At 39.3% G+C, this 24,308-nt stretch overlaps 2 protein-coding genes across 3 annotated transcripts; one reads left to right on the top strand and one right to left on the bottom strand.

Annotated features, from left to right (window-relative positions):
* The first annotated feature begins 459 nt into the window (after positions 1-459).
* flvcr2a (FLVCR choline and putative heme transporter 2a) lies at positions 460-21,625 on the top strand. Its single transcript, XM_028566340.1, has 11 exons — positions 460-1,044; positions 9,010-9,151; positions 10,942-11,082; positions 12,073-12,140; positions 12,501-12,604; positions 14,759-14,869; positions 15,930-16,035; positions 16,120-16,231; positions 18,468-18,535; positions 19,599-19,718; positions 20,431-21,625. The coding sequence occupies exons 1-11, from the start codon at positions 460-462 to the stop codon at positions 20,494-20,496; spliced, it is 1,623 nt and encodes a 540-aa protein (XP_028422141.1). The 3' UTR covers positions 20,497-21,625.
* Positions 21,626-23,649, bottom strand: erg28 (ergosterol biosynthesis 28 homolog). Of its 2 annotated transcripts, none has more exons than XM_028565980.1 (5): positions 23,502-23,649; positions 23,089-23,243; positions 22,388-22,478; positions 22,180-22,298; positions 21,626-22,095 (listed from the first exon to the last, which is right to left on the bottom strand). In XM_028565980.1, the coding sequence occupies exons 1-5, from the start codon at positions 23,555-23,557 to the stop codon at positions 22,007-22,009; spliced, it is 510 nt and encodes a 169-aa protein (XP_028421781.1). In that variant the 5' UTR covers positions 23,558-23,649; the 3' UTR covers positions 21,626-22,006. The 2 variants fall into 2 exon arrangements, with proteins under 2 accessions (XP_028421781.1, XP_028421782.1); XM_028565981.1 differs by lacking the exon at positions 23,502-23,649 and adding an exon at positions 23,434-23,501.
* Positions 23,650-24,308: the final 659 nt, after the last annotated feature.

Below are 24,308 nucleotides of genomic sequence, written 5' to 3'. Positions count from 1 at the left end.
CATTGGGAGATTAAGTTGAATAATAAGGACAAACTAAAATACCAGTTTATATATTCCCTGTGTTGTTAACTGTCCGGTAGGTGTGTCTCATCACTGTCCCGTTTTATCTCAGCAGCTGGGTGGAGTAAAAGTCGGGTCAGCTCATACCTAGTGTGTGTAATAAATAGGATTTCTTAGACAGCTCAAGTATTGAATGAACTTTTGGAGAGCAGGCCAGTCCTTTGGAATGAAGTCTGAAGACGTCTCAGTCCTTTTGGTCCTACAACTGAATAGTGTTCGGACTGTCACATGGACCGAAAGTGATTATTGATTCTTTTTCATTGTTACTTCTGTACTTTAATTTTTAATTCACATATATTCGGAGCAGTTTGGGGTTTTAAAGACATTTTAAGTCCGTTACTGCGCTTGGGGAAGACTTTCTTATATTTCCAAGTGTGCTCGTTTTAACTGAAGCAGAAGATGGGAGAAGATACGCGGGCATCGCAGGACAAAAACGCGCAGAATTCGATGGAGAATGGGCCACGTTTGGGAGCGGGGGGTCCAGATGCCGCGCAGCAAATTGAATGCAGCAGCATCCCAAACGGCGACCGCGGCTCTGCCGCCAATACGCGTTTATACAAGAGGCGCTGGATGATCGTGTTCCTGTTCAGCGCATATTCCCTGAGCAACGCGTACCAATGGATCCAGTACGGGATCATCAACAACATAATGATGAAGTTCTACAACGTGGAAGCCTTCTCTATAGACTGGCTGTCCATGATCTACATGCTCACCTACATCCCATTCATCTTCCCGGTTACCTGGCTCCTGGATAAGAAAGGGCTGCGGGTCACAGCGCTGCTGGCCAACGCGCTCAACTGCGCCGGGACATGGATCAAGGTGGCCAGCGCCAAACCCAACTTGTTCGGGGTGACCATGGTCGGACAGCTTGCAAGTTCCCTTGCCCAGGTGTTCATCCTCGGCATGCCATCCCGTCTGGCGTCGGTCTGGTTCGGCGCGGATGAGGTTTCCACCGCCTGCTCCATCGGAGTTTTTGGGAATCAGGCGAGTTGATCTCTTACCCACAATTGTCACTGTAATAGACATCTATATTCTGTTTGATTTGATTTAGTCCCCAACTCCCCCTGAGAAATGTTTGAATTGCATGAGTAGCCTGAATCAGACCCAATGCCATGGCTGGATTAACCTCTTAGGGGGCCTGGGGCAAATAGTTGCTGTTGGGCTCCTGACCCACCCTAATCCCTCCACCCATGGCCAGAAAAAACAACCAGATTATCAATTACTTGAGCAATACAGGGCCCTTCTACATGGTTAGTAATGTCAGTATGCCTTTGTTGACCAAAAACAAATGGCATGTAGTAGCCTAAACCTGGAGGTTTTGAGGGTCTCTGTGGGTCTGCGGTCATGCGGTCATTTGCACTTCTTAACTGAATGAATGAATTTGAATTTGTGGAATTTCTTAGTTTGTACTGAATTCTGATACCAAAGGGATTCTTCCAGTAGACTTTCACAAATATGTGTCTTTGGTCCTGATAAAAATCCTTTGCAGTTTGTACAAATGTGTGTTTGTGTGTGTGTGTGTGTGTGTGTGTGTGTGTGTGTGTGTATATACAACATGTGACAGCTTATTTGCACAGTCATAAAACCTGCTTACCTTGAAAAAGCTTATCCGGGTTCATGGATTCTTCTTGTTTGTTGGACCATTACTTGATTGTTGAAGCATTGTCTTCATGTTCAACCTCCAATCAAATACTTTTAAATCAATCTGAGGGGCAGATGAATAATGTGGTACAATAGAAGAAAAAACTAAGTTCAGCTACACATAATTTGATATAGCTATCAGATGTAAAGGTAGTGGAGTAAAAAGTAACTACCCTCTGAAATGAAGTGTAAGTAAGAATGGAAGTATCCTACTCAACCACGCCTAAAGTAGCCTAACTTAAAACTGTACTGTAAAAATATAGCTAGGCCTACTTAGTTATTTTCCACCACTGTCTCTTTAACCTCACAAACTTTTCCATGCCCCAGATGTAAAACAATAAACATGTGACAAAAATGTTTAAACTTAAAGAGATGTAATCTGGTGAAATATTCCTCAATTGTGGAAGGTAGGCTATTTTTTTTTTTTTTTTTTAAGATTATTTTTTGGGCATTTTTAGGCCTTTATTGACAGGACAGCTGAAGAAATGAAAGGGGGGAGAGAGGGCGCCCGGTAGGCTATTTGTTTTGAGGGTTGCAACCAAATGGGAGGTGACGTGCACAATTCCTCCTCAGTGTGTAGTCTGTGTAGCAATGCTGCCGTGTTCCAGGTATGGTGAAACTGCGTTGTTTTTGTGTGAAAAAGTCAGAATGTCCGAATACTAGGCTGTATACAGGGGTTTGTATAATTACAGCTCATGTGTTCATATCTCGTCACTTTGAGGAAGTGGAATATGACCGTGAGGCAGTTTATAGCCCAAATAGGTTACCTAAAGTGTTTTAGATATGAGCCCGGGATTTTTTTAGTATCATTATCATAGACTGTTTTATCCACTGTGGTTAAGCGTTTTATTGCACTGTTTTTATGGAAATAAGGCGAATACCAAAAAAAGCAATCTCGGCTAACTAGTAGCCTACCTTCTGCTGAATGTAAACACCGATACTGGAGGATTTGATATGGATTTGCCAGGGTGAATAATGAACATGAAGTGCATTAAGGGTTGCAGTTTAAATATTATTAGAGGTTTTGGTTCTCCTTCTCTTACCTTCCACTCCTTCCATTTATGGGTTTGCGCCTTTGCTCCATGCAGCAAAGGTGGCTGGAGGCTGTAGACAGCAGGGAATCCATCAACAATTACCATTGTTCTCCGTTTTAAGTCTACTTTTTAGATACATAAACCCATATGCAGTAGGTAAAGCTCAACTTAAAAAACAACAACTTCAAAACAGAATCACGTAGAATTATCAAATTAATTATAAAATGAATGAGGCACACTAAATTAGCCAGTATCTACCATTTTCTTTTTCATTAATCCATTAATCATTTGGTCTATCGAATGTCAGCAAATAAAAATGTCAGTTTTTGAAATTAGTTTTGGCTCATCAATTGATTATGAAAATAGTTGCGGATGAATGATCTGTCGATCAAGTAATCAACTAATTGTTGCAACTCTAATTCTCATGAAAACGTTGTCACACTCAGTTGTGGCATGATTGAATCTTTTTCTGGAAAAAGTTAAAGAACATTGAATGTTGTTGCATGTGGCACTTCAGCTAAGGTCCTCCCCTCGAGCTATATTTCTAAATATCTACAGGCCACCTAAATACTGTGCAACCTTCTTCGATGACTTTACTTAAAAGCTGAACGTAGTTGGCTAAAAACTATTCTCCAGGTCCATTATGACACCTATAAAGAGAGACTTCACATTTATAATTTGGAACTGAGGAATGCAAGGTGGTCCTTCTTCTCTGACATTATCGCCAGAAACAATAATAATTCACGTTCTTTGTTTGCTACTGTCGATAGGTTAACAAACCCTCCAGTACCAGTAGCATCTGAACTTTTATCCAGCAAGGCCTGCAATGAATTTTCCATCTTCTTCAGAGACAAAATTCAGAAAATTAGACATTAGACACAATTAACAGTCAGTGCCTCCATATCAAGTACAATATATTTGTTGTCACAGTGTCCAGGCAAAACAAATTCCAATATGACACAATTTTCATACGAACAACCATAAAAACCTGAAACTCAAATTCTCATGAAAACGTTGTCAGACTCAGCTGTGGCATGATTGAATCCTTTTCTGGAAAAAGTTGAAGAACATTGAATAATCCAAATACAAAGTAATCCTCTGAAAAATGATTGATCATGACTAATTGTGTATGTCCCACAGTAATAGTCCTCCACTGAGAGTAAAAACAGTGACAACAAGCTCCAGTTTCCAATATGGTTGAGTACTATAAACTCACGTTTTAGCATCATATAGCATCGAACCTGTCAGTACCTCATCACGGCAGAGCATTCAAAATCCAATGTTTTTGAGTAAGCACTTTGCATTGATTACAAAGACAACATAACAAAAATGTGTCAGTGCTAAATGAATACGTTTTCAATCATCCGGCTTCAGGTCTGCCAGTGTGGTAGCATCCAAGACAGATGATGCAATAAAAAGTGATTGGGCTTTAGTGAAGGCAAGACATATACTGGAAGGAGGAGTTTGAAATGAAAAATAAAACTTTCATGTGACTAAAGCGAGGTGTTAAGGACTGGACTCAGTCAGGTATGTAACAGTTGGCTGGGATCAGAGCAACTGCACCACAGATTCAATTCAATTCAATTAAATTTTATTTATAGTATCAAATCATAACAAGTTATCTCGAGACACTTTACAGATAGAGTAGGTCTAGACCACACTCTATAATTTACAAAGTCCCAACAATTCCAACAATTACAGTAATTCCCTCAAGAGCAAGCAGTGCGACAGTGGCGAGGAAAAACTCCCTCTTGGGAAGAAACCTCGGACAGACCCAGGCTCTTGGTAGGCGGTGTCTGACGGGCCGGTTGGGGATATGATGAACAGTGGCGATAATAGTCAAATTAATAATGGAACAGTGACTTCGAAGCAGCAGGGTTCAGCAGGACATTGCAGGGCACCGCTGAGCTCAGCAGGGAGTGCAGCAGGACCACGGCGACAGCTGCAACCAGGATCTTGGTGCCAACGTTCTCCAAGGAAATACGCTGGGGGAAAAAACATAAGGACTCCGGGGAGTAAACTCCCCAGAAGCTAGGATTAATAACAAGCATTTCTGGGACGGGATGCACACAAATGGTAATAGAAAGGGAGAGGAGAGAGCAGCTCAGTGTGTCAAAGGAAGGAAGGAAGTCCCCCGGCAGTCTAAAACTATAACAGCGTAACTAAGAGAGACAGGACATAAGGAGAGGTAGCTTGTTCAGGATCCACCTCTGCTAAATCAGAAGGACTAATAAGCAGTAATCGCCACTGCACAGCTGGCGAGCTTGTTTATGATCAGCTTATAGGAAAAACCTGCTGGGTGGGAGGGACGAGTCAGGTGAACTGCCACGGTTTTGAGAGAACGGACACACAAGGAGAAATGTTTGCTCTTCCCTCCACTTGTTAAGTGCTACTGAAGCCTGAAGGGGTTTCAGTAAGAGCAACACGAGTTCTCAGGATGAATTCCCTCATGAGTGGATGGACGGCCTTGGAGAGGCCAGAGCCAATGGTTGGTCTCCAGCAAGAAAACCAGTTTGGGAGAATACAGCCAGCTGCCTCTGGGAGACAGCAACGACATCTTGGAGCCTTCAGCCCTGGATGCTGCGCAGCTCTTCCCACTGATGGAGACCAAGGTGTATAAGCGACGATGGGTCATGCTGTTCACCTTTAGCACTTACTCCATGAGCAACGCCTTCACGTGGCTGCAGTATGGCATCATCAGCAACATCTTCATGCGCTTCTACGCCATCAATAACCTTGACATTGACTGGCTCTCCCTGATCTACTTCCTCACCTACTTCCCCCTCATTCTGCCTGTAACGTGGCTGCTCGACAACCGGGGCCTCAGGGACGTCGTGGTGGTGGGTGCAGCTTTCAAATGCAGTGGGGCCTGAATAAAGATGAGCACAGCTGACCCCCCCATTTGCAATGACTTTCTTCGTCCCTGTAGTTTGGGCAGCCGGAGGTCTCCACCCCCTGGTGTTCTGGGAAACCAGGTGTGTCTCTGTTTGCCTTTCAGGCTCAAAATGTCTTTGGCAGTGTGTGTTATCTTCTCATATTGGTGTAGAGAGAGTATGACTCAGTTGTCGAGAGAGAGAGAGAGAGAGAGAGAGAGAGAGAGATCTATCATCTTTGGCAATCTGAAAGGCCATGTGTCAAAAAACAGGCAGGTACATGTTATGCCATGTCATCGTCTTTGAATGTGTGACTGAATCCGTCTCTGGTGGCTGCTTCAGCTTCTAACAGTGAAAAGGATCTGAGAGAAGCGATGCATGTTAACTTGCAGAAACAAACACTTAATACATGTTGACAATGTTAGCTTCAGTTTGCTTAAAATGACTTCAGGATTTCGTGACGACGGTATGGCATGTGGTAAATGTGAAGTTGAGGAATAAATAAGCAATAATCCATGACAGGCTGTGGTTTACAGGGATTTTAGAACAGCTAGAGAGCGTCTTTAGATACGACGTCACAGTTGTGTGTTTTATAGTATTTTACAACGACTTTGATCACGTCTCAGCCGATCATAATCTAGGACTGTAACTCTCCATTTTATAAAGTGGATTTTATTATGTCAGCTGTGAAAGTATTAGCTCACAGTTTACTTTTAGGTTATTTTCCAAATGTTCAATGGTGATTTTCTTTAACAAGGGTAGGTTCTTCATTCATTTTTATGACCATTTTGTGAAATATGTATTCTTAAATATTGTGTTCAGAAGACTGTAAATTGTATGCAAACAAGTTCATTTTGAGCAAAAAAGAAAATTGCTGGAAGAATGTGGTGGCAGTGAGCAAATTGTCAGCTAAATAAAACTCATATAAGAAGTCTGCCACTTCTACATGTACACACTGTAAGCAGCAGTGTACTAATGTAACAGATGAGGTGTGTGGTAAAGACTTTCCCAAACTGGGAGGAAGCAGATATGCCAGAATGTAGCTCTACCTGTGTGTGTGTGTGTGTGTCTGTGTCTGTGTCTGTGTCTGTGTCTGTGTCTGTGTCTGTGTGTGTGTGTGTGTGTGTGTGCATGTGTGTCTTTTGTTCTTTCTAGGCAGGGGAAATTGTGGGGGTGGCGGTTGACTTTCACCTCCTGCTTCTGAACAAATTCCCAGGCTTGGGGTAAACTAACTGTATAATGAGATTACATTGAGAATTCTGTGTCCATGGCAATAAGGAGGGCTGCTGGAGAGCGTGTGTGTGGTCGTTTATCCTATCTTATCCTCTCACACTAAAAATACCAGAAAATGTATTGAACTTGTTAGGTCGTCTGAAGCTTAAGGTAAAGGAAAACCTGAACATGTCATGGTTCATGTCTCTTTCACCTTACAAGACCAAAACAATTGTTAGAGAGACATCATCACATGACATCATTTTGACAGCATTTTTGAGTCATTTCTAAAGGGAAGAATCTGGCTTCATAATTAATTTTAGTTCTAAACTATTCTTTCTGTACATGCCAATAAAAACAGTGAATGGATACTGCACAGGCATCTTATGTATTAGGCTATATATACTGTATATATGGATGCCTTGTGATCGCACCACAATGTTTAACCCTATACCTAAACATAGATCATCAAAAGACGTCTGACCCCTGTGATGCTCTTGAACCTCTGAACCTAAAATGTTTTTTTTCTTCAATTGAAGTGTGTTCTCTCTCACCTACATTAACAAACACTGTATACCGGCCATTGTCACATATGTTCTTGTTTTTTGCTTAAGTCCCACTCTCCGCTGCTGAAGATAAAAGAACACATTGTTGTTGATGTTTACTTGCTCACCAGGACTTTATTCCTTTGGATCCGGTCCCTAAACTTGATGCTTCCAAGTTTTCAGGCTGAAGTAGTTCACATATCCCCTTGGACATTCAGAAATAGTTCACATTAAGCAAAAGTAGGTAGGATTTCCATAAAGGCCTTTGAAGAACAAACAGATTAACAGTTTGTGTGCCAAAAGTAACTTCATAAGAGATCCTTAATTTGCACCAATTGAGAATAAGCTTGTTTTGCTTTTTTGTTATCAAGTTATCAAGACTTCAAAAATTAGCGATACAATGTATTTTCTTTGCTTGGATATGTGACAGCGATTAAACATAGATGGCTCTCCAGTTACTGTATTGAAGGGATCTCTAGCCTAATGACCTCAAGTTAAATTAATGATTAATATTCTCTACTGTAGAGGGTAACAGGTGCACATCTATAGCCTAAATCATAGTGGCTATAACATTCTCAGAGGACTGAAGGGGTCTGATGTATTTCTGTGCTTGCAAGCCTCAAACACTGTTCACAGGTTTCTTCCCCCAGAACATGTCTTGTCCCTTTTTGCACTTTTCCATCTCTCACCTAGAATGGAGGGACTTTGGCTGGTGTTCCCTCTGGAATGTTCTTGAGGCTGTAGGAAGATGAGGAAGTGGACACTACTCATGTGGTATTCAGATTTAGAAAGTTTAGTACCCCCCAACTGTCCGAGATCCACTAGAACTTTTGCTGACCCTGAGGGTGGGTTGGGAGGAGGAGTGTTAGGATATAAAAAGTCAAACAGACATTGTACCTTTATGTCAAGCACATGACCCCCTCGCCGAAATGAGTACCCCAAAATATGACCCCTTGCATTACCTGTATTTCTTAAAGCAATAGTTTTACATTTTGGGAAATTTGCTTATTTGCTTTCTGGCAGAAAGTTAGATGAGATGATCAATACCACTCTCATATCTCTCTGTCAAATGGTTACCTTAGCTTAGCCTAAAGACTGGAAACGGGCTAACAGTTAGCCTGTCGGTGTTTGGTGTTTTAAGCCCCCCACGTCATCTTCCAGGCAGCGCTGCATGGAAGGCACTAGGATTAGGCAAGGGTTAGAGTTAGGGTTAGGTGTCAACAGTCGCAGCGCTGCCTTGAAGTCGACGGTGAGAGCTTAAAACACCATTGAGCTAGCCTGTCTTGGTTCAACATAACCATCCATAAAACAGCGATTTTTTAAAGTTTTTATATTTTCTTTTGTACAGATTAAACAAACATTATACTGTGTTAGCTAGTTTCCTAAAATGTAAAACTATTGCTTTAACACCACCCACCTTTGACATATTTAGATTTTAATTTTGTAATCACTACATATGAAATAAGCATGTATTAATGATGTGTTTACTGGTAGCCATCACTCACACAAATGTCAAGTTTGTGTTTTTTCAACTTATGTAATGATGCTTTCCGCCTATAATGATGTGTACTAACTATAGCTGTGTGTGTAGCTGTCAGCTAGAGGCGCAGATTCAATTTTAAATTTTGTGCCTCTTACCTACAGATGGGTATCGCCATTGGGTTCCTGCTCCCTCCCATCCTTGTGCCTAATGTGGACGATATCAATGAGCTGGCGAACTACATCAGAATCATGTTCTACATCAGCGCAGGAGTTGCCACCCTCATCTTTATCCTCGTGGTCATTGGTAAGATTACTATTCACATCCGCAGGCTCATAGAGCTGTCAGGGCTTCTTGCCCACTCATGCAAGTTACTTTCAAGTTCATATAACTCCCACAGTCATGCTGTGAAAATATATAAAGCAAAGAGTCATCTTGACAGTTTGTGCTTTAGGGACTGTGATAAAGCTGTTACCTCACATCCTTTGTCCCACAGCAATGCCAATGATATTTTTTAGTTGGCAGTGTAATGGTATTTTTAGACGAGAACACAGGTGATTCTCTAGTAGTGTTTTGCAACATCAGGGCTCATTGTTTACACAAAATCTTATCATTTTTTATATGGTAGAACTTTTTACTTGTTTGTTGGGCTCCTAAAGCAGCACCGCTGGAAAGCTGAGTCTTCCTGAGATGTGCTTTCTACCGAGAAATGACTGCATCGCAGTCCACTGGATGAGCAGCAGCAGTAATTGCTGTAATTGTTCACCTTTTGATGAGATGTGTTCAGACACGATGGGAAATACATGCAGGAGCTCAGAGAGTTGTGACAGTGTTTTATGAAATCATCTTCCCCATCAGCTCTGTTAGTTCCTCCTTTCACCTCCACGAAGGACTAAAACTCATCGACAGTCAAAGAAACATAGTAAAGCTTTACCACGGGTTGCACTTCTTTCTGGAAGATGTTAACTGGCACTATGTTAACTGGCATTACAGGATGTCACCAAACTGATATGATAACTTGCCGCGCTCAAACAAGTGCAACAAACCAAAGGGGTGAGGGAAATGTCAATCTGATTTTCAAAAACTCTGTTTTCAGTGTTGTTGTGTAGACAGAGAAATTGAGTTTTTGGTCAAAATGTGCACCCTTATCTCCTTTGTGAGGTGTCAAAAATGAGGCAGCATTTCGTGCAATGGTGGCCATGGCCAAAATAGTATTGGTTCTAACCTTGCTAACAGGACTTTTTTTTTTTTTTTTACTACATGTTTACACAAAAATGTATTGTAACTCTTCCGCTATATCCATACGCCATGGCAGCCAGATTAGGAAAGCCATTAGGAAATAGATTTTTTTCAGGCTTCCGATTGGCTTCTTCTCCGCATGATTGGCCAACATGGCTCTAGGATTAGGGTTATGTTGCCTTGTTTTTGTGTTTTTGCATTTCCATTTGAACTGATTTTTTTTTTTAAACCCTATTTTCAAAATTACCTGTGTACATACAAACATGATTAGACCTAAGGCAACATAAAAACACATGTTTGGATGGACTATGGGTATACAGCGGCTTTTAAGTTTTATTTTGTACCCAACATTATTACATTATTATTACTTTATTAGCTGCAAGTTGCTGTGTGGCCACTCTAATATGAGGTATCAAGGGTGTGGTATTAATATTGATTATATCAGATCAGATATAAAAGCCAATCCAGGGACAGGCATTACAAATTAGTATGTAATATTTGATATGCTATTCTGTGTATCTGTCCCTGCAAAAAAATCAAAAAAAGTTATTTTCTGGGCTTATAATAACTTAATAAGGTACAAATTGGTTTATAAGGACAAGGAATTAATACAAAGCTAATCAAATTAAGGTAAGGTGATAATGATTAATGTTGACTGACTCATCCTGTTAATTAACTACAGATTTTGCTTCCACTGTTATTCCTCTACCTGTCACTATGACCTCCAGCGTCACACTGGGCTTTTACCCCCGTCAATGTCTGTATTGGCCGATAAGAGAACAGACAATGCACTATCACAACAATCTTAATGAAAGAACACAGAAGTATCCTCATGAAATATTGTGTTTGTCTAACAGTGTTTCAGGAGAGACCGGAGATCCCTCCCACCCAGGCCCAGGCTCATGCCAGGAACATCCCCCCCGGCGAGTACTCGTACACAGCTTCTATCTTGAGGCTGCTGCGCAACAAGCCCTTCATGCTCCTGGTGGTCACCTATGGTAGGTACCCTTCCTGTCTATTCATTTTATTAAACAATTAGGGTAATGTCAAGAAAATGGCAAAAATGCCCATTAGGAGTTCTGAGAGTCCAAGATGATGTCTTTAGATTGCTTTTTTTGTCTGACCAACAATCCAAAACCCAGAGACATTTAAGTCACAATGATATTAAACAGAGAAAAAAAGGAAAACCTCACATGTGAGAGGCTAAAACTAGCAAATATTTAGCATTTTACTTGATTCTGATTAGTGATTAACCAAATATCAGAATTGTTGTAAGTTGATTCACTTACATAATACTCTAGGTTCATAGGAAGGTCCCATAAAATGATATCATAAAGATAGAAAGAGTAAGTCCAGATCTATGTCTTCATATGTTTCTCTATCATGATGATGTCTTGATTACATCACTGCAACATGCAGGTCATCCCACACTCCAACATCATTACTTTTATCACATATCCAGGGAAAGATGTTGTTGCAATCTCGAGGTGAAAGGTAACAAAGATTTAAAAGCCTCAAAATAGACATCTGCGGTTGAAGCTGACACAATCACATGTGTGGAGACTCACAGTCTCTATCAGCTGGAGTGCAGATATGGGGATGTGTCATCATAACACATGGACTTCGAGCGCAATGTGTAGTATTGATTTAAAGGTCTTTTGAGATGTCACTTTTTTGCTCAAAGGTCACTATTTAATGAAGACAATGTCAATGATTGACAGTGTGAAGCATTTTGAAATGTGTTTGTAAATGTGTACCCTTTACATGTCTGGACAATGGGATTTTAAGGTCATTTTGTGTCTTTGTGCTCCAGTATAAATAAACTTAAATGCTATTAGCCAAGTAGTGACAGAGTCTGAAGGCTATAATGTGTGTGATGTGTGAAGAAGTGTTTTTAGGGGGCAGCATTAGGTCCCATCTGCATCTTCTGCTTTCCCTACAGGTCTTCTCAAAATAGACAGACACTGATTTCTGTTTGTTGTCTACAGGGCTGAACGTCGGCTGCTTCTATGCTATTTCCACACTGTTGAATCAGATGATCATTGAACAATATCCTGTAAGTCTCAGTGCGTCTGCTCTAAAATATGCTTCTGCCTTGTATACTTTATTTCAAACCAGATTAGCTTTTATTTCGTTCTTTCTTTGTTCTCTGTGTCTTCCTTCCTAACCTCCTAAGCCATTCGTTCCTGCCATGTACTCAATGTCAAGAGGCCCAGCATGTAGACATTTGTGTGGTTTTCTCTGATACCAATAACTATGAAGCTGCCAAGGAGATGGCTCTGACACAGATAACTGGGATCTGGGAATCTGATTGTTATTGTTTAGAGCTTCCGGGACAACATAACTACAGGCTGAACAAGGTCACAGATGCCTTATATTGTCTGTTAAACCAGAAATGTCATTGTTTTACTCTCAGGGTGAAGAAGTGAATGCTGGGAGAATTGGTCTGACTATTGTTGTTGCTGGCATGGCGGGGTCCATCATATGTGGCATTTGGCTGGACAAGACCAAAACATACAAGTAAGATATTTCTACAAACACTGTTTTACTATTGATACTTTGAAAGGCAAAAACAATGCCGAAGTGATCTTAAGTAATGCTTCCAGACGTTGAGAAGAAGCCAAAACTCAGCCATAGTGTAATCATGCTACTACAGTCTTCAGACAAGCAAGTGTTAAAGTTCCCCGGAAATCAATGATTAGGGTCATTGATGACTTCATGTTGACAGTGGTTCTTCTAATGTCAGCTTTGTGAGGCAGTGCTTAGAGCTAAATGCTAATATCAGCATGCTAACATGCTCATAATGACAATGCTAACATGCTTTTGTTAATCAGTTGTATTGTGTACCATATTCACCATCTTAGTTTAGTGTGTTAGCATTGTAACATTTGCAAATTAGTGTTTGGCAAATTCAAAAAAACTTTGACCTTTTTGATCTTGTGGGGAACATTGACACATTTCATGGCAATCCATCCGATAGCTCAAAACCACAAATATCAAACTCATGGTGGTGCTATAGGAAACGTCAGGGGATCATCAAAGCAGTTATGAAAGTCTGTACATAATTTCATGGCAATCCATCCGATAGTTATTGAAATTGATATTTCAGTCTACAACAAAGAACAAAGACCATCAGACCGACAGAGCCTGTAGCATTTCAACAAATGTCATGTTGTAGCTTCACATTTTAAGTGAAAACTCACCGTCACCTCTGAAAGGAACAACAGTCAGTCTCTGCTTTAAAACATGGGCTCCTTGCATAGATGTCTTTTAAATCATCCATTCATGGGGAGATGTCCAAGTGCATTCATGAATGAGAATCCAGCGGAACTGAGTTTTATATCTTATGTCCCTCTCTGCTTATCTGAACTGACAGGCTATACTCTGCTGCTACTCCCAGGTCACATCTCAGGCCACCACATTAAACTTGGGAAATATTAATAATTTAATCTTAAAAGTGAAGATTTCCAATTGGTATCTGAATTTTTTATGCTGTCATTTTTGTCTTGATCAAGAATATCAGTACTTTTTTTTCACAAAGTAACCACTTATTTCCAATAGATTTCCGAGTGTTAGATGTTTGGCACACTGGCTTCAGCGATCTGGCATGCAAACTATTATGATTCGTCCCTCAGATTCCTTACATGCCATTAGGATGGTTAGCTGTCAAAGCCGTCAGGTCCGGATTTACGTTGTTGACCCTCTCACGCCTATTGTCCCATGTGGGACAGAGTCAAAGGACTATGTTATATTAACAAAAAATGTTTTGCAGCAATAATTTACGCATGGTTGTATGAGAGACAGCTTCACCAGAGTAAGCCTGTTTGTGCAGATGACCTGGGTTATGACGAGGGGTATTCAGTGACTCATTCATTTTAAGTAAGACATTCTTCTAGAAAAAGATGCCTGCTCTGACACAAACTATACATTACTTTTTAATATAGGTCTAAACCAGAACTATTTGATAGTTGTTATCTCTTGTAGTGGTAGAAATTGAAGATGTTTTTGACATAAGTCCTAGTTAGGTGCATCATAATATGCATTATACACATTTCATGCATGAGACACATACAATGATGCATGTTTAATGTGGAGGAGAACAGCTACTGGCTTATTAGATGGTCCCATTGCTCCCAGTTTAACCCTGATGGTACTGATGAGTTTTGCTTCTTGTAATGAATTTCTTAAAGACTAAAAAATAAAAAAGTGTAAACAAGTGTTTTTTTTCAAATGAAACATTGGATCTACATTAAATAACGGCAGGTGTTGACAAATCTATGGAAACAGATATTACTTTGTCATTTACACAACAAAACCAACACTAAAGTTGGGTGTTGCCTTTGCCTGTTAAGCTACTTTTATTGTTAAGCTTATTTTTTTAAGTATAGAATTGTCACAATATACTGTAGATGGGGGATAAGCAGGAAATATTTCCCCCAAAGCCAAATGTTTTTTTGTTAAATTGTGTTGTAGGATTTCTTTGTTCTGATCAGCTTTGCAGGCATGTAGCAAACAGGAGCCTCGTCACAAGATTCGTTAATGTAAAAGTCAAATCAGATTACAGGATTTTCCTCAAATAGGGTGTGCTGTGTGTGAATGCATATGCTGATTGATCGTATCGCCATCGCACATTTTTTAAACTGCATGATTAATATTCCTCTCCTGTCTCCTCAGACAAACCACCTTGGCTGTATATCTCCTCTCTCTGATTGGGATGCTGGTTTACACCTTCACCCTCAACCTGGGTCACCTGTGGGTGGTGTTTGTCACAGCTGGAGTTTTAGGGTAGGTAACCATTACAGAGTAAAGGCTGCAGAGGTCATAAACATCACAGCCAGGGTTTGAAATTAAATTAAAAATTAACTATGGTCAGTTATTTCTCTATAAGGAACACTAAACAGGGTTCCTGCAGTTGTTACAGCAGCACAAAGAGAACAAGAGTGCAGATATATAGAGAAATAATTATTAAGAGGTATATTAAAAAAAACAAAGTAAATTAAAAACAAATAAACAAGAACATGTGAAGACAAAAATTGCAAGGCAAAGTGACAGTGGTATGATTGAAGTGACAGTAGTAGGAGTTATCTGAGATGTGTTATGCCAACTCATAGTATACAACATCTCTCTAAACTCTTTGTTATCTTCAAGACTTTGGATCCTGATAAAAAAAAAACTATGAAATAATTAATTATAGATTTTACAGATGATCACAGGTAAAAGTGTTTCAATTTGAACAATGCCTCATTGCAACACATGCCAATTTTATGTCATTAATGTCATTAATTTTAACAAAGATTTAAATCTTAAGAAATGGTGGCTAAGAGAAGGTTTACTGTGACGTGTCATGATGACACAGTTTTTAGACTAATTTAAAGCCCCAGGTTATTGTGAACCTTGTCTGTCACATTTGATGTCCACAGGTCTTAACAGCTCTTACAGTTTTGCTAATAATGCGTTAAAAAAGATTTTTTTAGGCATTTTTTGCATTGCTGGCATGAGAGCTGCTTTGTCAAAGCAATATTAATGCTCCTCTGATCCCCCAGTCCACGAGCTTTGTCCTGACAATTATTGCTATTTATGGTAAGCTGATTAAGCCCATAACTGGTTTCCATAGCAATTCCTTTGTTGGCTTTCATTACTGAAACCCAGACAGGATGTATTGTACACTGATATACACTTGCCCTACTTTTAAATCTGTGGTATTTCTATTCCTTCTTTGGTTGGGACGAAAACTAGTGCAGATCACACATTTTTCTTTTAGCCTTTAATTTGACTGTGTGTGTGTGTGTCTGTGTGTGTGTGTGTGTGTGTGTGTGTGTCTGTGTGTCTCTCTGTCTGTCTGCAGCTTCTTCATGACAGGATATCTACCTCTGGGCTTTGAGTTTGCAGTAGAGCTTACCTATCCAGAGTCAGAGGGAACCTCATCTGGACTGCTTAACTGTTCAGCTCAGGTGAGTAATGTTAGCATGAACAACAAAACAGAATACAAAAGGTGTTGGTTTGGGGCTGTACTTTTTTTTTTAATCTCCTTTCAGATCTTTGGAATCATTTTCACCATCTCCCAAGGGAAGATTATTGATAGATGGGGCACTTTAGCAGGAAACATCTTCCTGAGCATCTTCCTGCTAATAGGAACAGTACTGACAGGTAAGATATTTACCTCTCCTCTGTTTCCTCAGCATACACCTCTCCTGTCACAGTGCTTACAACAACTTTTCAAAACAACAGTGAACATTGAACTCCTGTCAGCAACAGTGGATGCACGTGATATTAAATGGAACTTGAACACAGAAGTGAAGCATGACTATTTAAGCCAGGGCGTATTGTGTTTATAGACCTTAGGTTTATTTAGTTACATGCAGCACTGTGGTATATTTCATTAGTGCCCTTTATTTGTTTATCTAAATAAAGGGCACTATCTTGGATAAGGTTGCCCTCTAGTGGCTGAATGAAAAATCCCCATTTATTAAAGGCACAATTAAATGAAAATTACAGCATCTTATTTGTTCATGCTCCATATCAAACAAAAAATAATATGCTCTTTTAAAATTCCTTAACTTTAAAGCATTTTACTGGTTACCTAATGTCATGTATTATGTTAACAGTGGTGTGATTAAAGTGACAGTAGTAGGAGTCATCTGAGATTTGTTATGCAAACTCATAGTATACAACATCTCTCTAAACTCTGTATGTTATCTTCAAGACTTTGGATCCTGATAAAGAAAACCTACAATATAATTAATTATAAATTGACAAAGATGATCACAAGTAAAAGTGTTTCAATTTGAACAATGCCACATTGCAGAACATGCCATTTTTTTATCAAGAAGTCATTACAGTAATGTAATTCATTTTAACAAAGATTTAAGTCTTAAGAAATGGTGGCTAAGAGAAGGTTTACTGTGACGTGTCATGATGACACAGTTTTTAGACAAATTTTAAGCCCCAGGTTATTGTGAACCTTGTCTGTCACATTTGATGTCCACAGGTCTTAACAGCTCTTACAGTTTTGCTAATAATGCGTTAAAAAAGATTTTTTGGGCATTTTTTGCATTGCTGGGATGAGAGCTGCTTTGTCAAAGCAATATTAATGCTCCTCTGATCCCCCAGTCCACGAGCTTTGTCCTGACAATTATCGCTATTTATGGTAAGCTGAAAGATTAAAACAATAATATGCTCTTTTAAAATTCCTTAACTTTTAAAGCATTTTACTGGTTACCTAATGTCATTTATTATGTTATTTGACCTTGTGTGTATGTGTGTGTGTGTGTGTATGTGTGTGTGTGTCTCCCCCTGAAGTCCTGACAGAGAGGAAGTTATAAGGAGCATAGACTGTCAAAGATACTGTGTACAGATTCAAACAGACGTACTGACACTGTCAAACATAAACATGCACACACGGCCACATAGAAGAAAAAAAAGCTGCTGTGAAGAGCGAGCACATGGAGAGTGAACATACTGAGCAGCCCTCTGTGAGGCCTTAAAAACCTGCAGACCTGAACGCCACGCTCTGGCCTGAACACCAGACATTCACACTAATATCCCAAGTGCAACTTAGCTCATCTCAAACAAAGCTCAAGTCAATCATGCACAAGGGGAACACACTTGGAACCTCAATAGTTTTTACACCCCTACACAAAATCATCTTTGTAAACATTATTGTATCTAATGTAGGCATTGTATATGTCCTGTCAGTGCAATACAACTGCCACTTTAGTGACTCCAACATTACTACACTCTTTCACTTAACTTTAACTTTCGTAAGCTTTTACAGTCCCCCTCTGATTAGTGTTAATGTAGTGTTCTATGCATCTAATGAGCAATATTTAAACTGTGTTTCCTCACATTGGACCAATATTGTGTGTAAGTGAACGGAGTCTTTACATTGCTGAAGCATTCTATTGAGTGTTAGTGTTTAATGCAGACTAAGCACTGTGCTGTGTTTTCCTGTCATGGCAGTCAGATCAACAAGGCTCATCTTTAACACATAATTTACAACTTTAACAACTAATTTATCTGATATTCTCTGACATAAAACATGCAAATCATCCCTTTCAAAATAACATAAGATACATTGGGTTGTGGAATGAAACCCCTGTTACCATTTTGTATGGGATGTGTTAACTCATTTTAAAGATCCTAAAACTGTGAAAGGTATGTGGACGTAACACTAAGATACAGTATGATTAGTGCTGTCTAGGCACCTGCTTTGAACAGCCTTCTGTGTTGTCCCTTTTTTCAATTTCAACTTAAAATACAGTACATTGAATTACAGAAGTGTGTCATCACCAGTAATATGCCATTTTCTTTTTTCTTTTTAAACCAAAAGTCCACCGAGGCCACAACTTCCATAAGCTAATCTTTTTCCTCTCCTTTATCGCAGGATTCATCAAGTCCGATCTCCGACGCCAGAAGGCCAATCTTCAACAGTCTGAGGTGCAGGCAATGAGTGTAAGTACATCTGTGTACACTACATAAAGTCTGAGGTGGGATCTTCACATCCCTTTAGAGAAGGAATGTGTTAGATGTCTCTGGGCTGAATGCACTCTGAATGGTTCTCATGCACTGCTGCAGGTACACACGAGCAAAGCAGGGGTTGCACTTTTACAACCTCACTAAAACATTCTCTATTCTCAAATACCGTTAGCAGAAAGCACAATTCTGCTTTGTCTGACAGCTCTCCGTGTTCTATAAGCATGTTTACCATCTGTTGCTATAAAAACCTAATTTTGTTTTCACTTTTACAAAAACGTGCAGTTGACAGCTATCACAAAGATCAGTAATCTGTACTAATCTGTTCATAAAACACTGTAATAATGTGATAATAACACATCACTATCCACTGTTAATAAATAAAAAAGCAGGTTTCATTTATTGAGTTAAACTGAAACAAAAGCATCTATTTGGTCAATAGTCCACATGTATGTAACATATCACATGTTTAAATGTAGTTGAACAGAAAATAAAACCCAGTGGCCTCCAGCTGCTCAGAATCACCTCTAAATTATTAACAATGAATGCCATTTTAAACAAACATCATAACAACATGCACTAAAATGAAAAGCTCCAGTAATCCTGCACACTAATATATCTTAAATAAGATACATTAAATTGACCACCACCAGTTTCCTTCTTTTATTATAGAGCCAGTTCTGTTAAATTGTTAGAAATAAGAAGACCAGCAGCAGCGAGATAGATAACGATACAGGCACAACAGCTGAAATAATAATAGGTGAATAGATGTCAAATATATCTAAATGAATAATGCCAAACAAATACTGTTACATCTTAGCATGATTTGCTGCTAGATGACTTTGAACTACACACTGTATTCTCCTTACTAAAGGCAGTGTGGAGCTGCTGGGCTAGAGTGCAGGTAGCAGGCAGTATTAGTTGGGTGTGCTGGGTTTGGTGGAGGGCACTCTGGGGGTGTTGTAGGATGGAGGAGATGGTGGAGGATGAGGTGGCCCCTTCTAAGCCCCTCAGAGGTGTGACACCCAAGTTATCGTTCTAGCCTACAGGCTCTATGTCATCGGTGCAGGACTACGGGGCCACAACGTGCAGCGGCCACTGGCAACAGCAGTCTTCACATAAACCCACAACCTCACTAAAATCCAAACACACACCTGCCAAGGTAGGGGCACACCCTCTTTACACCAAGTAAACACCAGTAATACCACACAAACACATACACACATGCACGCAGGCAGGCAGGTACACAACAGAGTAACGTGACAGTAAACAAACCTTATCTTCAATGTCTAAATGCCACTGAAATCTCCAGAACATTCAACAAAACTGTTACAAACCACATTGTCTTTCAATTTACAAAAAATAGATGACAGGTATTTTTAATACTTCAGGTTATTACTACTGAACTGTAGTACATTCTGTTCCACTCCACAATCAAAATAAACAGGTTCACCTTCTGTTATTTTGGAATAAAACTGTTTATCCCAGGATTTCAGCCTCCTATAAAAGTCACTAACATTTTTTTTTTGTTGTCACCGTGCGTCAACTTTGTTTTGCTCTATTCAAATCAACTTCCAAAGTGATCATTTGACATTTGTGATGAACTGACAGCACTAACTGATTTGAGGATGGTTTTGATGAGAACATAACAATTTCTGGAGTATAGATTTAATGCAAGAGGTTAATGTTTTAAGGGGTTTAATTAATACTCTAATGTACAGAATAATTTTGGTCTATGTTAACGTTCTGTTGTCTTTCTGAAGAATGTGATGGGTTGAGAATCTGTGTCTTCTGATTTAAAAAAAAAAACTACTACTTTTGCTCATTTGTTGGAAGATACAATTGTAATTGTTTTCTGTCCTCTTCCTTTACAGAAAGCGAAAGCTGATCTAGAAGGAGTCATCTCTCCCCCTGAAGTCCTGACAGAGAGGAAATTATAAGGAGCATAGACTGTCAAAGATACCGTGTACAGATTCAAACAGACGTACTGACACTGTCAAACATAAACATGCACACACGGCCACATAGAAGAAAAAAAAAGCTGCTGTGAAGAGTGAGCACATGGAGAGTGAACATACTGAGCAGCCCTCTGTGAGGCCTTAAAAACCTGCAGACCTGAACGCCACGATCTGGCCTGAACACCAGACATTCACACTAATATCCCAAGTGCAACTTAGCTCATTTCAAACAAAGCTCAAGTCAATCATGCACAAGGGGAACACACTTGGAACCTCAATAGTTTTTACACCCCTACACAAAATCATCTTTGTAAACATTATTGTATCTAATGTAGGCATTGTATATGTCCTGTCAGTGCAATACAACTGCCACTTTAGTGACTCCAACATTACTACACTCTTTCACTTAACTTTAACTTTCGTAAGCTTTTACAGTCCCCCTCTGATTAGTGTTAATGTAGTGTTCTATGCATCTAATGAGCAATATTTAAACTGTGTTTCTTCACATTGGACCAATATTGTGTGTAAGTGAACGGAGTCTTTACATTGCTGAAGCATTCTATTGAGTGTTAGTGTTTAATGCAGACTAAGCACTGTGCTGTGTCTCCTGGCGTGGCAGTCAGATCAACAAGGCTCATCTTTGCCTGCCATTCAGGATCACATGGAAGTATTACTTCTGCAACCTGCTGATTATAAATATGATTGATGCTGTGCATCAGTTTTGTCCTTGTTTTACTGTAAGTGATCTCTACAAGACATTTGGTGATACATAACTGGATGAACATGTGAGAGCTTCTGGAACATGAAGAATGATGGCACAGCACAAAACATGATGGAAGGCAAGTCGATCTACTGCAGTTGTCATTTTGCACAAGAAAATGTTTTTGTGTACTTAGCTTGTAAAATTGTTACTGAGAAATGAAGTTCATGCTATGTAACCAGTGTTTGTACAGTTTATCATTAACATGTTTTACTTGATGTGTTGTGGCAAGCTGTCTGGTGATTTTATAATGAATGTTTTTCAGTGGTATTTTAGTACATTTTAACAGTGCAGCACAAATATTAAATGTTTGTCAAAAGAAAAAAAACAATTACACCCTTGGAAACAAGATGTCTCACAACTGATTTTTCACATGTAGTTTATAAATACATATCCAAAATCAAATAATTTCATTATCTAAAAGTTTTATATGACAATAATTGAGTGTAGAAACATTACATAGCACAGAACAAATATCGAAAATAATTGATGATATTCGTGTTTATGAGACTTTGCAATGAAGAGCAGAGCATAGTTTTATACTGTATAGTCATCCGAGTTCATCATCACGTCAAACCATTTTTGATTGCACTGTGAACTGTAAATTTAATAAACATTAAATACAGCCCACGTAGTTGTATATGGTCTACAACCAGAAATAGCACACTAGGACCAGTCCACTAGTGTCTGGTGGTCATTGTGGAGGTGGTAGGAAACTCAAACAGCCAGGATTCAGTTACGTTTCTTCTGTCGTGCTCCGACTTCCTCTTGTGGCTCTGGGATACACTGGAATCCAATCAGCATTCCTATGATGGAGAAAGCTAGAAAAACACATCAAAATGTAATCAATTAAGGGATAATGTAAAGATATGTCCCCATCACTCCAAAGTACAGTCCATACTCACTTGCCACAATGAGAGGTGCCATGACTCCGATAGTCAGAGGAGCAGTTTTGTAGATGAAGGCTTCAGACAAGAAGTGACCCAACGCCAGCACAAATGTCCATAGGGTGATGTGATACAGCCTGCAGGAGCCGGTATGACACACAGTAAGAACGTACAGTATGAAGACTGCCAACAGAAACAAGGTGCAGGAAGTGAGAAGCTGTCTTACGTTCTGTTCTGGATATCAATGGCACAAGAACAGCGAATGATAGACGACAGCAACGTCCAAATGCCAAATGTTCGAGCTTGGAGACCATTCACTAAGGAAATGAGAAGTAGAAAATCAGAAATTAAGGAGTTTACAAAAAAATGGAGAAAAAAAAACTAAACTTATTTTATTTACACATTTTTTGATACAAGCCAGATCAATAAGTCGGATGGGCCAATATTAGCTTAACACAATATATAATATAACAATATATGTAGCCTATACTGTATATGTCGGCTGATAAGTAATAAGAAATTGCAGTACTAAGATGTCAAATATGTTTGGGGTCATTTAGAAACTGTCACCTTTACATTGTCCACCAGAGAGCACTACTTTTTAACTGTAAAAAAAAATGGTATTGGTCTCTTAAATCCAGTAGGTGTGACTCTAAAATTGAATATTGTTATTCATTGTTTACATACATATATGAGTCATATACAAATGTTGTCTTAGAAGCTGATACAAATTCCAGATACATTTTTCTATTCAACGCTATACACGTATATATTTTCTAAGGAATCATATCACCAAGTCCTGAACACCTAACAACCCCAACATCATGATCAGTTGAGTGGAAAATATGCAATATGATGATGTGACATTTAATGTTGTCCCATCTGTAATGTCCATTAGGTTTCGTCAATCAAACCTCGTTTGCTCACCAAACTCTGGTGTGCCTGTGTAGAGCTTCTCTGACAAAAAACTGTGGTCTTTGAAACTCTGCACGGTGTTCCCAATCGCGATGACGGACACCATCACCAACCAGCTGCGCAGGACGTTCAGAAAGCGACTCATGTTTTCTGTCTGTGAGACGCACCTGTCCGAAAGAAAAGTTAGTGTGTTGTTTATCTGTGCAGGATAAACAGCTTCAAACTTAAGGCGAATGCAAGTGCAGCTGGCTGGTCATATTACAATCAGAATAACAGATGTCTGCTCCATGTTAACTGGCCGACACAAAACAGGAATAACGTATATCAGCTAGCAAGAGATATTCAGCAATAACATACGTGACATAGCATGCCGACGTTGCTGTACGAACCTCGTTAAAACAATTATGAATTGTACGTATATTTACCTGGCGGCCTCTATAAAACTACCATGTAAACATGTTCCTGAGTGGGACGAAACCATAGAGAGTATATAACGAAACAAGAGAGAACTGGATATAAAACATTTCGATGGGAGTCTAGCCAACCGACTTTCATGGACTATGGGGTTGACCAATAACGTATTTTAAGAAATGGCTCCATCCAATCGTACCATTCAAATGATTGGCCCATACGAGCGTTCAGGTTCCGCCTACTTTCTTTGCCAACCAATAGAAACCAAGAAACCCGGTCACCTGTAGACTGTAGGCTAGGCTGCGTTCAAACAAAGAGCAGATGTGGAACAGGAGGATGCTCTGTGGGGACTTGCGTCTTCGTTAAATCTGTACAAATACAGGAAGTAGAATGTATTTTTTTTTTATTATTATTCAGAATATAGATATACAAACAAGCATTTTTACAAATTCACTTCAAAAATAGAGCTTTTGCCTCGGGTCGAGCATATAAACAAAACATAGGAGCTTATACATAAAGAAATAAAATAAGAGAAAATAAATAAAAAGGGCTATCTCAAATTAAAAACAACAATAATAATACATTATAGTTTCAAGTAAATAAATCAATGTAAGGGCCTTTTTTGTTCTTAACCTGTTTCGATGACTTACAAAATATTTAACGCATTCTTCCATGGACCAGGGAGGGTCACTAAAATAATTCGAGTAATACATGTTATCCTGAACGACGTTAATTAACGAACACTGGTTTAAGTATTTCATTTCATATTTCAGTTCATAAGAGCGGCTAATAATATGTGTATCAATACTAGTAACACATTT

Source organism: Perca flavescens, chromosome 20 (genome assembly GCF_004354835.1).
Source record: "Perca flavescens isolate YP-PL-M2 chromosome 20, PFLA_1.0, whole genome shotgun sequence".
NCBI lineage: Eukaryota > Metazoa > Chordata > Actinopteri > Perciformes > Percidae > Perca > Perca flavescens.
This window is presented reverse-complemented; position numbering and strand designations above follow the sequence as displayed.